This window comes from Sinohyriopsis cumingii, chromosome 9, assembly GCF_028554795.1.
Source record: "Sinohyriopsis cumingii isolate HCF-2022 chromosome 9, ASM2855479v2, whole genome shotgun sequence".
Classification (NCBI taxonomy): Eukaryota; Metazoa; Mollusca; class Bivalvia; order Unionida; family Unionidae; genus Sinohyriopsis; species Sinohyriopsis cumingii.
The window spans coordinates 15,104,042-15,122,067 of NC_142969.1; the positions used below are offsets into that span (position 1 = coordinate 15,104,042).

The 18,026-nt window shown below is 36.1% G+C and overlaps 1 protein-coding gene across 1 annotated transcript in view; it reads right to left on the reverse strand.

Moving 5' to 3' along the window:
* LOC149791309 (uncharacterized) overlaps positions 1-18,026 on the reverse strand; it is a 134,489-nt gene that overhangs the window by 11,864 nt on the left and 104,599 nt on the right. Inside the window, exon 33 of the mRNA XM_089969840.1 lies at positions 2,170-2,288. Within this exon, the coding sequence (XP_089825966.1) occupies positions 2,170-2,288 (119 nt within the window). The remainder of the gene's footprint in view (positions 1-2,169; positions 2,289-18,026) is intronic.

The following is an 18,026-nucleotide window of genomic DNA, read 5'->3' on the forward strand; positions in this document are numbered from 1 at the left end:
TTGCAATTGTGTGTTTCTCCCACCAAATGTTTTCACCCAGCTGTATAGAGGGTCATGCTCCCATTTCAATTGTAAACACAATTCATTTGTATTTAGGTCGTATTTTTTGCTGAATTCATCCTCCATCTGTATCTATTTATTTATTCATTATTTCTGGAAATTATGCAAACCAGATAACAAATATTTTAAATTTAAAAAGTGATGTTTTACTGAGTTACTGGTTGGTATCCAATCGGAAAAAGTCAAGCCATTCTGGGCATGACAAATAATAACTTTTGTTTCAGACCTAAGACTTGCAGTTACAATGACCGGTTCGACAGATATATGGAATGTCAAACAAAAAACAGTGACGCTCAATGTCCAACCCGTGCTTTGCACTGAGCATGGGGCAGCTTTTAATGTATGTGTTTGGATTACATGTGGAAGTTTACCACTCTTAAGTCAATGTGTTAATGCCAGAAACTAATTGATGGTGCAACTTTATAGACAGTGTTTTAAGGAAGAGATCATACACACACATTCTAATAACTGATAACTATTGTGTTGTTGAATGTGTCATCTTCCTTTGATGTTGAGTAAAAGTAACTGATCTTGAAAGATGTTTGATTTGTGCTTGTACAGGTGGTTTTACCATTGTTTTAGCCAATGAAGCAACCACCATTTTTCATCATCATGGCTGGGTTCTTTCTATTATTTATTTTGGGTGTTTGTGGAGATTTGTCTGTGAAATTAAATACATATATATGTACAAACACTTACATGCAAAACCATGAATTTAAATATTCATGAAAATGTCCTGGTTTTACAGACATGTATATCAAGTCCTATGAAAATAAATGATACTACAGTATACTCTGCCACAATATTACAGAGTCTTGACCCTGATATGCACTGTCCCAGTAGCACAGATGCCTGACCTTGCTTTACACTGCCACACTAGTGTAGATGCCTGACCTTGATATGCACTGTCACAGTAGCACTGATGCCTGACCTTGATATACATTGCCACAGTAGTGTAGATGCCTGACCTTGATATGCACTGTCACAGTAATACAGTTGCCTGACCTTGCATTGCACTGTCACAGTAATACAGTTGCCTGACCTTGCATTGCACTGTCACAGTAATACAGTTGCCTGACCTTGCATTGCACTGTCACAGTAATACAGATGCCTGACCTTGATTTGCACTGTCACAGTAATAGATGCCTGACCTTGATATGCACTGTCACAGTAATACAGATGCCTGACCTTGATATGCACTGTCACAGTAATACAGTTGCCTGACCTTGCATTGCACCATCACAGTAGCACTGATGCCTGACCTTGATATACACTGTCACAGTAATACAGTTGCCTGACTTTGATTTGCACTGTCATAGTAACAAAGATGCTTGATCATGATATGCACTGTCACAGTAACACAGATGCCTGACCTTGATATACACTGTCAGAGTAATACAGATGCCTGATCTTGATATGTACTGCCAACCACAGTATAGATACCTGACCATGACTGATTTTAAACTGCAGTCACAATAGTACAGATGCCTGACCATCATAATAATATCAATGTCTGACTCTGATATTCACTGTCACAAATAATACTAATGCCTGGCCTTGATATGCACTGTCAAAAATAATATTAATGCCTGGCCTTGATATGCACTGTCACAAATAATACTAATGCCTGGCCTTGATATGCACTGTCACAAATAATATTAATGCTTGGCCTTGATATGCACTGTCACAAATAATACTAATGTCTGGCTTTGATATGCAGTGTCACAAATAAAATTAATGCTTGGCCTTGATATGCACTGTCACAAATAATACCAATGCCTGGCCTTGATATACACTGTCACAGTAGCACAAATGCCTGATCCTGATATTGGCCATCTTGGTCTGAAAATAAGCTCATCATCTACCTCACGTTCTAAGTTTGCTTACATTTAAATGGACGGATTTACGTTTATAAATTTCTGTGCAATTAAATTTGACATTTTTCTAACTTTAAATTTAGTTGGCACCAGATAGTCACTAATGTGCTTATGTACCATATATTGATACAATATATATATATATATATATATATATATATATATATATATATATATATATATATATATATATATATATATATATATATATATCTAGTAAGGGGATAAGTACCTTCATTTCCATCAGAGTCATATTCCAGATCAGTGGCATCAAATCTATGCATGTTGTGTGAATGGCCAGACTGTATTCTGCCTCCACCAATGGGATAAAGCATATGACTGTTGGAATAGCTGTTCAAAATGAATTGAATAGTAAATTCCATGCAAACCAAGCATACCGATTCTCTTTTCATTTCATATACTATGTTCATAGTATAAATAAATATGATTTCAAATGTTACTGTTTCACACTCATTTAGCATCATGAATTAGATAGTCAAAGATAAAGGAATACATAGCACTGTGATATGCCCAATGAATTAGATAGTCAAGGATGTAGGAATACATGCCACAGTGATGTGCCCAATGAATCAGATAGTCAAGGATGTAGGAATACATGGCACAGTGATATCCCCAATGAATCAGATAGTCAAGGATGCAGGAATACATGGCACAGTGATATGCCCAATGAATTAGATAGTCAAGGATATAGGAATACATGGCACAGTGATATGCCCAATGAATTAGATAGTCAAGGATATAGGAATACATGGCACAGTGATATGCCCAATGAATTAGATAGTCAAGGATATAGGAATACATGGCACAGTGATATGCCCAATGAATCAGATAGTCAAGGATGTAGGAATACATGGCACAGTGATATCCCAATGAATTAGATAGTCAAGGATGTAGGAACAAATGGGACAGTGATATGTCCAATGAATTAGATAGTCAAGAATGTATGAATAAATAGCACTGTGATATGCCCAATGAATTAGATAGTCAAGGATGTAGGAATACATGGCACACTGATATGCCCAATGAACTAGATAGTCAAGGATATAGGAATACATGGCACAGTGATATGTCCAATGAATTAGATAGTCAAGGATGTATCAATAAATAGCACAGTGATATGCCCAATGAATTAGATAGTCAAGGATGTAGGAATACATGGCACAGTGATATGCCCAATGAATTAGATAGTCAAGGATATAGGAATACATGGCACAGTGATATGCCCAATGAATTAGATAGTCAAGGATGTAGGAATACATGGCACAGTGATATGCCCAATGAATTAGATAGTCAAGGATGTATCAATAAATAGCACAGTGATATGCCCAATGAATTAGATAGTCAAGGATATAGGAATACATGGCACAGTGATATGTCCAATGAATTAGATAGTCAAGGATGTAGGAATACATGGCACAGTGATATGCCCAATGAATTAGATAGTCAAGGATGTAGGAATAAATAGCACAGTGATATGCTCAATGAATTAGATAGTGAAGGATATAGGAATACATGGTACAATGATATGCCCAATGAATTAAATAGTCAAGAATATAGGAATACATGGCACAGTGATATGCCCAATGAATTAGATAGTCAAGAATATAGGAATACATGGCACAGTGATATGTCCAATGAATTAGATAGTCAAGAATGTATGAATAAATAGCACTGTGATATGCCCAATGAATTAGATAGTCAAGGATGTAGGAATACATGGCACACTGATATGCCCAATGAACTAGATAGTCAAGGATATAGGAATACATGGCACAGTGATATGTCCAATGAATTAGATAGTCAAGGATGTATCAATAAATAGCACAGTGATATGCCCAATGAATTAGATAGTCAAGGATGTAGGAATACATGGCACAGTGATATGCCCAATGAATTAGATAGTCAAGGATATAGGAATACATGGCACAGTGATATGCCCAATGAATTAGATAGTCAAGGATGTAGGAATACATGGCACAGTGGTATGCCCAATGAATTAGATAGACAAGGATGTATCAATAAATAGCACAGTGATATGCCCAATGAATTAGATAGTCAAGGATATAGGAATACATGGCACAGTGATATGTCCAATGAATTAGATAGTCAAGGATGTAGGAATACATGGCACAGTGATATGCCCAATGAATTAGATAGTCAAGGATGTAGGAATAAATAGCACAGTGATATGCTCAATGAATTAGATAGTGAAGGATATAGGAATACATGGTACAATGATATGCCCAATGAATTAAATAGTCAAAAATATAGGAATACATAGCACAGTGATATGCCCAATGAATTAGATAGTCAAGGATATAGGAATACATGGCACAGTGATATGCCCAATGAATTAGATAGTCAAGGATGTAGGAATAATGGCACAGTGATATGCCCAATGAATCAGATAGTCAAGGATGTATGAATACATGGCACAGTGATATGCCCAATGAATTAGATAGTCAAGGATGTAGGAATAATGGCACAGTGATATGCCCAATGAATCAGATAGTCAAGGATATAGGAATACATGGCACAGTGATATGCCCAATGAATTAGATAGTCAAGGATGTAGGAATACATGGCACAGTGATATGCCCAATGAATTAGATAGTCAAGGATGTAGGAATACATAGCACTGTGATATGCCCAATGAATTAGAATAGTCAAGGATATAGGAATACATGGCACAGTGATATGCCCAATGAATTAGATAGTCAAGGATATAGGAATACATGGCACAGTGATATGCCCAATGAATTAGATAGTCAAGGATATAGGAATACATGGTACAGTGATATGCCCAATGAATTAGATAGTCAAGGATGTAGGAATACATGGCACAGTGATATGCCCAATGAATTAGATAGTCAACGATATAGGAATACATAGCACAGCGATATGCCCAATGAATTAGATAGTCAAGGATGTAGGAATAAATAGCACAGTGATATGCTCAATGAATTAGATAGTGAAGGATATAGGAATACATGGTACAATGATATGCCCAATGAATTAAATAGTCAAGAATATAGGAATACATGGCACAGTGATATGCCCAATGAATTAGATAGTCAAGAATATAGGAATACATGGCACAGTGATATGCCCAATGAATTAGATAGTCAAGGATGTCGGAATACATGGCACAGTGATATGCCCAATAAATTAGTCAAGGATATAGGAATACATGGCACAGTGATAAGCCCAATGAATTAGATAGTCAAGGACGTAGGAATACATGGCACAGTGATATGCCCAATGAATTAGATAGTCAAGGATATAGGAATACATGGCACAGTGATATGCCCAATGAATTAGATAGTCAAGGATGTAGGAATACATGGCACAGTGATATGCCCAATGAATTAGATAGTGAAGGATATAGGAATACATGGTACAATGATATGCCCAATGAATTAGATAGTCAAGAATATAGGAATACATGGCACAGTGATATACCCAATGAATTAGATAGTCAAGGATATAGGAATACATGGCACAGTGATATGCCCAATGAATTAGTCAAGCATATAGGAACACATGGCACAGTGATATGCCCAATGAATTAGATAGTCAAGGATATATGAATACATGGCACAGTGATATGCCCAATGAATTAGTCAAGGATATAGGAATACATGGCACAGTGATATGCCCAATGAATTAGTCAAGGATATAGGAATACATGGCACAGTGATATGCCCAATGAATTAGATAGTCAAGGATATAGGAATACATGGTACAGTGATATGCCCAATGAATTAGATAGTCAAGGATGTAGGAATACATGGCACAGTGATATGCCCAATGAATTAGATAGTCAAGGATATAGGAATACATAGCACAGCGATATGCCCAATGAATTAGATAGTCAAGGATGTAGGAATAAATAGCACAGTGATATGCTCAATGAATTAGATAGTGAAGGATATAGGAATACATGGTACAATGATATGCCCAATGAATTAAATAGTCAAGAATATAGGAATACATGGCACAGTGATATGCCCAATGAATTAGATAGTCAAGAATATAGGAATACATGGCACAGTGATATGCCCAATGAATTAGATAGTCAAGGATGTCGGAATACATGGCACAGTGATATGCCCAATAAATTAGTCAAGGATATAGGAATACATGGCACAGTGATAAGCCCAATGAATTAGATAGTCAAGGACGTAGGAATACATGGCACAGTGATATGCCCAATGAATTAGATAGTCAAGGATATAGGAATACATGGCACAGTGATATGCCCAATGAATTAGATAGTCAAGGATGTAGGAATACATGGCACAGTGATATGCCCAATGAATTAGATAGTGAAGGATATAGGAATACATGGTACAATGATATGCCCAATGAATTAGATAGTCAAGAATATAGGAATACATGGCACAGTGATATACCCAATGAATTAGATAGTCAAGGATATAGGAATACATGGCACAGTGATATGCCCAATGAATTAGTCAAGCATATAGGAACACATGGCACAGTGATATGCCCAATGAATTAGATAGTCAAGGATATATGAATACATGGCACAGTGATATGCCCAATGAATTAGTCAAGGATATAGGAATACATGGCACAGTGATATGCCCAATGAATTAGTCAAGCATATAGGAATACATGGCACAGTGATATGCCCAATGAATTAGATAGTCAAGGATGTATGAATACATGGCACAGTGATATGCCCAATGAATTAGATAGTCAAAGATGTAGGAATACATGGCACAGTGATATGCCCAATGAATTAGATAGTCAAGGATGTAGGAATACATGGCATACATGGCACAGTGATATGCCCAATGAATTAGATAGTCAAGGATGTAGGAATACATGGCACAGTGATATGCCCAATGAATTAGATAGTCAAGGATGTAGGAATACATGGCACAGTGATATGCCCAATGAATTAGATAGTCAAGGATATAGGAATACATGGCACAGTGATATGCCCAATGAATTAGATAGTCAAGGATGTAGGAATAATGGCACAGTGATATGCCCAATGAATCAGATAGTCAAGGATGTAGGAATACATGGCACAGTGATATGCCCAATGAATTAGATAGACAAGGATGTAGGAATAATGGCACAGTGATATGCCCAATGAATCAGATAGTCAAGGATGTATGAATACATGGCACAGTGATACGCCCAATGAATTAGATAGTCAAGGATGTATGAATACATGGCACAGTGATATGCCCAATGAATTAGATAGTCAAGGATGTATGAATACATGGCACAGTGATATGTCCAATGAATTGCATAGCCAAGGATGTAGGAATACATGGCACAGTGATATGCCCAATGAATTAGATAGTCAAGGATGTATGAATACATAGCACTGTGATATGCCCAATGAATTAGATAGTCAAGGATGTAGGAATACATGGCACAGTGATATGCCCAATCAATTAGATAGTCAAGGATGTAGGAATACATGGCATACATGGCACAGTGATATGCCCAATGAATTAGATAGTCAAGGATGTAGGAATACATGGCACAGTGATATGCCCAATGAATTAGATAGTCAAGGATGTAGGAATACATGGCACAGTGATATGCCCAATGAATTAGATAGTCAAGGATGTATGAATACATAGCACTGTGATATGCCCAATGAATTAGATAGTCAAGGATATAGGAATACATGGCACAGTGATATGCCCAATGAATTAGATAGTCAAGGATGTAGGAATAATGGCACAGTGATATGCCCAATGAATTAGATAGTCAAGGATGTAGGAATAATGGCACAGTGATATGCCCAATGAATCAGATAGTCAAGGATGTAGGAATACATGGCACAGTGATATGCCCAATGAATTAGATAGTCAAGGATGTAGGAATAATGGCACAGTGATATGCCCAATGAATCAGATAGTCAAGGATGTATGAATACATGGCACAGTGATATGCCCAATGAATTAGATAGTCAAGGATGTATGAATACATGGCACAGTGATATGCGCAATGAATTAGATAGTCAAGAATGTATGAATACATGGCACAGTGATATGTCCAATGAATTGGATAGCCAAGGATGTAGGAATACATGGCACAGTGATATGCCCAATGAATTAGATAGTCAAGGATGTATGAATACATAGCACTGTGATATGCCCAATGAATTAGATAGTCAAGGATGTAGGAAAACATGGCACAGTGATATGCCCAATGAATTAGATAGTCAAGGATGTATGAATACATGGCACAGTGATATGCCCAATGAATTAGATAGTCAAGGATATAGGAATACATGGCACAGTGATATGCCCAATGAATTAGATAGCCAAGGATGTAGGAATACATGGCACAATGATATGCCCAATGAATTAGATAGTCAAGGATGTATGAATACATGGCACAGTGATATGCCAAATGAATTAGATAGTCAAGGATATAGGAATACATGGCACAGTGACATGCCCAATGAATTAGATAGTCAAGGATATAGGAATACATGGCACAGTGATATGCCCAATGAATTAGATAGTCAAGGATGTAGGAATAATGGCACAGTGATATGCCCAATGAATTAGATAGTCAAGGATGTATGAATACATGGCACAGTGATATGCCCAATGAATTAGATAGTCAAGGATATAGGAATACATGGCACAGTGATATGCCCAATGAATTAGATAGTCAAGGATATAGGAATACATGGCACAGTGATATGCCCAATGAATTAGATAGTCAAGGATGTATGAATACATGGCACAGTGATATGCGCAATGAATTAGTCAAGGATGTAGGAATACATGGTACAGTGATATACCCAATGAATTAGATAGTCAAGGATATATGAATAAATAGCACAGTGATATGCCCAATGAATTAGATAGTCAAGGATATAGGAATACATAGCACTGTGATATGCCCAATGAATTAGATAGTCAAGGATGTAGGAATACATGGCACAGTGATATGCCCAATGAATTAGATAGTCAAGGATATAGGAATACATGGCACAGTGATATGCCCAATGAATTAGATAGTCAAGGATGTAGGAATACATGGCACAGTGATATGCCCAATGAATTAGATAGTCAAGGATATAGGAATACATGGTACAGTGATATGCCCAATGAATTAGATAGTCAAGGATGTAGGAATACATGGCACAGTGATATGCCCAATGAATTAGATAGTCAAGGATGTAGGAGTACATGGCACAGTGATATGCCCAATGAATTAGATAATCAAGGATATAGGAATACATGGCACAGTGATATGCCCAATGAATTAGATAGTCAAGGATATAGGAATACATAGCACTGTGATATGCCCAATGAATTAGATAGTCAAGGATGTAGGAATACATGGTACAGTGATATGCCCAATGAATTAGTCAAGGATGTAGGAATACATGGCACAGTGATATGCCCAATGAATTAGATAGTCAAGGATGTAGGAATACATGGTACAGTGATATGCCCAATGAATTAGATAGCCAAGGATATAGGAATGCATGGCATGGCACAGTGATATGCCCAATGAATTAGATAGTCAAGGATGTAGGAATACATGGCACAGTGATATGCCCAATGAATTAGATAGTGAAGGATGTAGGAGTACATGGTACAGTGATATGCCCAATGAATTAGATAGTCAAGGATGTAGGAATACATGGTACAGTGATATGCCCAATGAATTAGATAATCAAGGATGTAGGAATACATGGCACAGTGATATGCCCAATGAATTAGATAGTGAAGGATATAGGAATACAGGGCACAGTGATGTGCCCAATGAATTAGATAGTCAAGGATGTTATAATAAATAGCACAGTGATATGCCCAATGAATTAGATAGTCAAGGATGTAGGAATACATGGCACAGTGATATGCCCAATGAATTAGATAGTCAAGAATATAGGAATACATGGTACAGTGATATGCCCAATGAATTAGATAGTCAAGGATGTAGGAATACATGGCACAGTGATATGCCCAATGAATTAGATAGTCAAGGATGTAGGAATACATGGCACAGTGATACGCCCAATGAATTAGATAGTCAAGGATATAGGAATACATCGCACAGTGATATGCCCAATGAATTAGTCAAGGATATAGGAATACATGGCACAGTGATATGCCCAATGAATTAGATAGTCAAGGATGTAGGAATACATGGCACAGTGATATGCCCAATGAATTAGATAGTCAAGGATGTAGGAATACATGACACAGTGATATGCCCAATGAATTAGATAGTCAAGGATGTAGGAATACATGGCACAGTGATATGCCCAATGAATTAGTCAAGGATATAGGAATACATGACACAGTGATATGCCCAATGAATTAGATAGTCAAGGATGTAGGAATACATGGCACAGTGATATGCCCAATGAATTAGATAGTCAAGGATGTAGGAATACATGGCACAGTGATATGCCCAATCAATTAGATAGTCAAGGATGTAGGAATACATGGCACAGTGATATGCCCAATGAATTAGATAGTTAAGGATGTAGGAATACATGGGACAGTGGTATGCCCAATGAATTAGATAGTCAAGGATGTAGGAATACATGGCACAGTGATATGCCCAATGAATTAGATAGTCAAGGATGTAGGAATACATGGCACAGTGATATGCCCAATGAATTAGTTAAAGATGTAGGAATACATGGCACAGTGACATGCCCAATGAATTAGATAGTCAAGGATATAGGAATACATGGCACAGTGATATGCCCAATGAATTAGTCAAAGATGTAGGAATACATGGCACAGTGACATGCCCAATGAATTAGATAGTCAAGGATATAGGAATACATGGTACAGTGATATGCCCAATGAATTAGATAGACAAGGATATAGGAATAAATAGCACAGTGATATGCCCAATGAATTAGTCAAGGATATAGGAATACATGGTACAGTGATATGCCCAATGAATTAGATAGTCAAGGATACATGAATAAATAGCACAGTGATATGCCCAATGAATTAGATAGTCAAGGATGTAGGAATACATGGCACAGTGATATGCCCAATGAATTAGTCAAGGATATAGGAATAAATGGCACAGTGATATGCCCAATGAATTAGATAGTCAAGGATGTAGGAATACATGGCACAGTGATATCCCCAATGAATTAGATTGTCAAGGATATAGAAATAAATAACACAGTGATATGCCCAATGAATTAGTCAAGGATGTAGGAATACATGGCACAGTGATATCCCAATGAATTAGATAGTCAAGGATGTAGGAACAAATGGGACAGTGATATGTCCAATGAATTAGATAGTCAAGAATGTATGAATAAATAGCACTGTGATATGCCAAATGAATTAGATAGTCAAGGATGTAGGAATACATGGCACACTGATATGCCCAATGAACTAGATAGTCAAGGATATAGGAATACATGGCACAGTGATATGTCCAATGAATTAGATAGTCAAGGATGTATCAATAAATAGCACAGTGATATGCCCAATGAATTAGATAGTCAAGGATGTAGGAATACATGGCACAGTGATATGCCCAATGAATTAGATAGTCAAGGATATAGGAATACATGGCACAGTGATATGCCCAATGAATTAGATAGTCAAGGATGTAGGAATACATGGCACAGTGATATGCCCAATCAATTAGATAGTCAAGGATGTAGGAATACATGGCACAGTGATATGCCCAATGAATTAGATAGTTAAGGATGTAGGAATACATGGGACAGTGGTATGCCCAATGAATTAGATAGTCAAGGATGTAGGAATACATGGCACAGTGATATGCCCAATGAATTAGATAGTCAAGGATGTAGGAATACATGGCACAGTGATATGCCCAATGAATTAGTTAAAGATGTAGGAATACATGGCACAGTGACATGCCCAATGAATTAGATAGTCAAGGATATAGGAATACATGGCACAGTGATATGCCCAATGAATTAGTCAAAGATGTAGGAATACATGGCACAGTGACATGCCCAATGAATTAGATAGTCAAGGATATAGGAATACATGGTACAGTGATATGCCCAATGAATTAGATAGACAAGGATATAGGAATAAATAGCACAGTGATATGCCCAATGAATTAGTCAAGGATATAGGAATACATGGTACAGTGATATGCCCAATGAATTAGATAGTCAAGGATACATGAATAAATAGCACAGTGATATGCCCAATGAATTAGATAGTCAAGGATGTAGGAATACATGGCACAGTGATATGCCCAATGAATTAGTCAAGGATATAGGAATAAATGGCACAGTGATATGCCCAATGAATTAGATAGTCAAGGATGTAGGAATACATGGCACAGTGATATGCCCAATGAATTAGATTGTCAAGGATATAGAAATAAATAACACAGTGATATGCCCAATGAATTAGTCAAGGATGTAGGAATACATGGCACAGTGATATGCCCAATGAATTAGATAGTCAAAGATGTAGGAATACATGGCACAGTGATATGCCCAATGAATTAGATAGACAAGGATATAGGAATAAATAGCACAGTGATATGCCCAATGAATTAGATAGTCAAGGATGTAGAAATACATGGCACAGTGATATGCCCAATGAATTAGATAGTAAAGGATATAGAAATACATGGCACTGTGATATGCCCAATGAATCAGTCAAGGATATAGGAATACATGGCACTGTGATATGTATTTATATGATCAATTGTTATGTACTACTCTATGATCATTGGTCTTATATGATGAAGTGCGATCATTGGAGTTATATGATCAATTGCTATGTACTACTATATGATCACTGTTCTTACATGATTGACCACTCCGGTGGCCTAGTGGTTAGAGCAGCTGCCTTGGCTGCAGAAGGATGTGGGTTCGATCCCTGGCCGAGTCCTACCAAAGACTTATAAAAATGGTGCAAACAGTTGCCTCGCTTGGCACTCAGTATTAAGAGGTTAGTGTTAGGACTGGTCAGCCTGGTGTCAGGATAATGTGACGGTGGGACATCATGCTACATGACTGCAGCATGATGCCCCAGTGCTAGACATCACTATAAAACTGTCACACTGCAGACATTGCAGCAATATGACTGAAAAATTGTTAAAGTTACGCTAAAAAATCCAAATCACACATGCACACACTATGTGATCGCTTTTCTTATATAATCAATTGTTATGTACTACTGTATGATCATTGGTCTTATATGATGAACTGCTATGTACTACTATATGATCATTGTATTTATATGATCAATTGCTACGTACTACTATATAATCATTGTTCTTATATGATCAATGGCTATGTACTACTATATAATCATTGTTCTTATATGATCAATGGCTATGTACTACTATATAATCATTGTTTTTATATGATCAATGGCTATGTACTACTGTATGATCATTGTATTTATATGATCAATGGCTATGTACTACTATATAATCATTGCTCTTAAATGATCAATGGCTATGTACTACTATATAATCATTGTTCTTATATGATCAATGGCTATGTACTACTATATAATCATTGTTCTTATATGATCAATTGCTATGTACTACTATATGATCATTGTAGTTATATGATCATTGCTATGTACTACTATATGATCATTGTAGCTGTATGATTATTGCTATGTACTATATGATCATTGTAGTTATATGATCAATTGCTATGTACTATATGATCATTGTAGTTATATGATCAATTGCTATGTACTATTATATAATCATCGTTCTTATATAATCAATTGTTATGTACTACTGTATGATCATTGTTTTTATATGATCAATGGCTATGTACTACTATATGATCATTGGTCTTATATGATCAATTGCTATGTACTACTATATGATCATTGTATTTATATGATCAATGGCTATGTACTACTATATAATCATTGTTCTTATATGATCAATGGCTATGTACTACTATATGATCATTGGTCTTATATGATGAACTGCTATGTACTACTATATGATCATTGTATTTATATGATCAATTGCTATGTACTTCTATATAATCATTGTTCTTATATGATCAATGGCTATGTACTACTATATGATCATTGGTCTTATATGATGAACTGCTATGTACTACTATATGATCATTGTATTTATATGATCAATTGCTATGTACTTCTATATAATCATTGTTCTTATATGATCAATTGCTATGTACTATATGATCATTGTAGTTATATGATCAATGGCTATGTACTACTATATGATCATTGTAGCTATATGATTATTGCTATGTACTATATGATCATTGTAGTTATATGATTATTGCTATGTACTATATGATCATTGTAGTTATATGATCAAATGCTATGTACTACTATATAATCATTGTTCGTATATGATCAATGGCTATGTACTACTATATGATCAATGTATTTATATCATCAATGGCTATGTACTACTATATGATCATTGTAGTTATATGATCAATTGCTATGTACTACTATATAATCATTGTTTTTATATGATCAATGGCTATGTACTACTATATAATCATTGTTTTTATATGATCAATTGCTATGTACTACTATATAATCATTGTTTTTATATGATCAATGGCTATGTACTACTATATAATCATTGTTTTTATATGATCAATTGCTATGTACTACTATATAATCATTGTTTTTATATGATCAATTGCTATGTACTACTATATAATCATTGTTTTTATATGATCAATGGCTATGTACTACTATATAATCATTGTTTTTATATGATCAATGGCTATGTACTACTATATGATCATTGTAGCTATATGATCATTGCTATGTACTACTATATGATCATTGTAGTTATATGATTATTGCTATGTACTATATGATCATTGTAGTTATATGATCAATTGCTATGTACAACTGTAAAAAGGAGTTTCTAAATATGGTCAAAAATATGTTTATATGCCATACATGTCCTTGCAAATATAATGCAATTAAAAAGTAAAGTTTAAGTCAAACAGGGGCTGTAACTCCATAAAATTTGCTAGAACATTTTGATAAGACGGTCAGGGCTGGCAGGTTGACCACAATGTTAAATGAAGCAAGCAAGTAACATAATGAATTGTCCAGTTCCTAATGATTCATTCAATGTGTGAACACTTTTTAACAAAATCTTTAACCCAAACCCTAAGGTCAATATCTCATTACTGTAACCTTGACCCCTAGATCAAAGGGTTGATGGTACATGGTACATTATTCATATGTGTAATGAATATCTACCATGGGATTCAGGAAATATATATAAAAAAACATCAACAAAACCATCAAAACCATAATGCAAACTTTATATGACTGTAACCTTGAGCCTAAGATCAAAGTGCCAATCATGCATGTCACTGAAGGAATTGTCTTAACTTCATCATTATTCATCTAAACTATGGATAAAATTCATCACGGAGTTTAGAATACATATAAGCAAATAAAAAAACTGTGACCAACACCTTCAAGAAAATTTCCAAGTAAAGTGATGGATTCAAATACATAGTGCCATTTAGCTTAATAATGACTTGTCTAAGTATATAGAAATCTGTTTAGGAAATAATGAAGTAAAATTTCAACGAAACTCTTCCAGTAAATGCAAATGTTCAATAACTGTAACCTTGACCCCAAGGTGACTGGAGTGTCACACAATGAATTATCTTTGAATGACAACTAATGCCACAGTATGACTTCATGAATGATGTAAAATAGGAAACAGCTGTTGCCATACTTCAATAATTACATATTTGTTTTACCACGTCTTTGGAACAGGCTTTTAGACTTGTTACAAATGTATCATGGCATTTAGACTTGTTACAAATGCATCAGGGGCCCTGAGTGGCCAAGTGGTCTAAAGCGCTCTCCGTTACGGATCACTGCCATCTCACCTCGGTCTGTGTGGGTTCGAGTCTCACATTCAGCCAATGTGGGTATGTGAGAAAGCTTGCCAGTAGCTTCTCGTGGGTCGGTGGTTCATTCCGGGGTTTTCCCAGGTTCTTCCTCCACCATTAATACTGGCCGCCATATATAGCCTATCATGTGCTGAAAAATGGCGTTAAACTCTACAACAACAACAACAACAAATGCATCATGGGATGCAGCAAACTTTAAAGGAAAGTTTGAATTTTGTAGTTGATGAGTGATGAAAGATGAAGCTTGAAAAACAATTACACAGTATGCATGAAGAGCTCCCACTTGACTTTGGCCAAATTGATTACAGTATGTATGAAGAGCTTCCACTTGACTTTGGTCAAATTGATTACACAGTATGCATGAAGAGCTACCACATGACTTTGGCCAAATTGATTACACAGTAGGCATGAAGAGCTTCCACTTGACTTTGGTCAAATTGATTACACAGTAGGCAAGAAGAGCTTCCACTTCACTTTGGCCAAATTGATTACACAGTATGCATGAAGAGCTTCCACATGACTTTGGTCAAATTGATTACACAGTAGGCAAGAAGAGCTTCAACTTCACTTTGGCCAAATTGATTACACAGTAGGCAAGAACAGCTCCCACTTCACTTTGGCCAAATTGATTACACAGTATGCATAAAGAGCTACCACTTGACTTTGGCCAAATTGATTACATAGTAGGCATGAAAAGCTTCCACTTGACTTTGGCCTAATTGATTACACAGTATGCATGAAGAGCTTCCACATGACTTTGGCCAAATTGATTATACAGTATGCATGAAGAGCTTCCATTTGACTTTGGCCAAATTGATTACACAGTAGGCAAGAACAGCTTCCACTTGACTTTGGCCAAATTGATTACACAGTATGCATGAAGAGCTTCCACTTGACTTTGGCCAAATTGATTATAGTATGTATGAAGAGCTCCCACTTGACTTTGGCCAAATTGATTATAGTATGCATGAAGAGCTCCCACTTGACTTTGGCCAAATTGATTACACAGTATGCATGAAGAGCTTCCACATGACTTTGGCCAAATTGATTATACAGTATGCATGAAGAGCTTCCATTTGACTTTGGCCAAATTGATTACACAGTAAGCTTGAAGAGCTTCCACTTGACTTTGGTCATATTGATTACACAGTAAGCAAGTACAGCTTCCACTTCACTTTGGCCAAATTGATTACACAGTATGCATGAAGAGCTACCACATGACTTTGGCCAAATTGATTATAGTATGCATGAAGAGCTTCCATTTGACTTTGGCCAAACTGATTACACAGTAGGCATGAAGATCTTCCACTTGACTTTGGTCAAATTGATTACACAGTAGGCAAGAACAGCTTCCACTTCACTTTGGCCAAATTGATTACACAGTAGGCATGAAGAGCTTCCACTTGACTTTGGTCAAATTGATTACACAGTAGGCAAGAACAGCTTCCACTTCACTTTGGCCAAATTGATTACACAGTAGGCATGAAAGCTTCCACTTCACTTTGGCCAAATTGATTACACAGTATGCAAGAACAGCTTCCACTTGACTTTGGTCAAATTGATTACACAGTATGCATGAAGAGCCTCCACTTCACTTTGGCCAAATCAATTACACAGAATGCATGAAAGCTTCCACTTCACTTTGGCCATTTATGCAATAAAATACCGATTTGTAAGCTCTGTGACTTCATGAATCCAAGGCAATATGACAATCAATTCTTAATTTAATTAAATTTGTATGACCAACTTACTAAAATAACTTTCCCATGGGGCAAAAATTAGACTTTTCAAAAATCTTAAAATTGTTCATGGTTCCCATCACTTGAAAGTGATGCAGAATGACAAAGTATCTGCAAATGTCAACAAAATAAAAATCATACAATTATTCATCCTGTCAAGCATTGGAATATTTTTACCTAACCTGACAGTATCTGCAAATGCAGACATGCCAAAATATACAAAATTTGTTTATGCTGAAAGCATGAAGAAAAGTTGGACCTAAGGCAGCAATATTTTGAAATATAAGCAAGACTCTTGAACTGTTTGTTGATGTCCCCCATTGGAAAAGTGATACCTTATTTATCACCATCTGCAAATGTAGACAAGAGTCTCAAAATTGTTCAATATTCCCACCACCAGAAATGAGATACCTAATTTTATAGCATCTG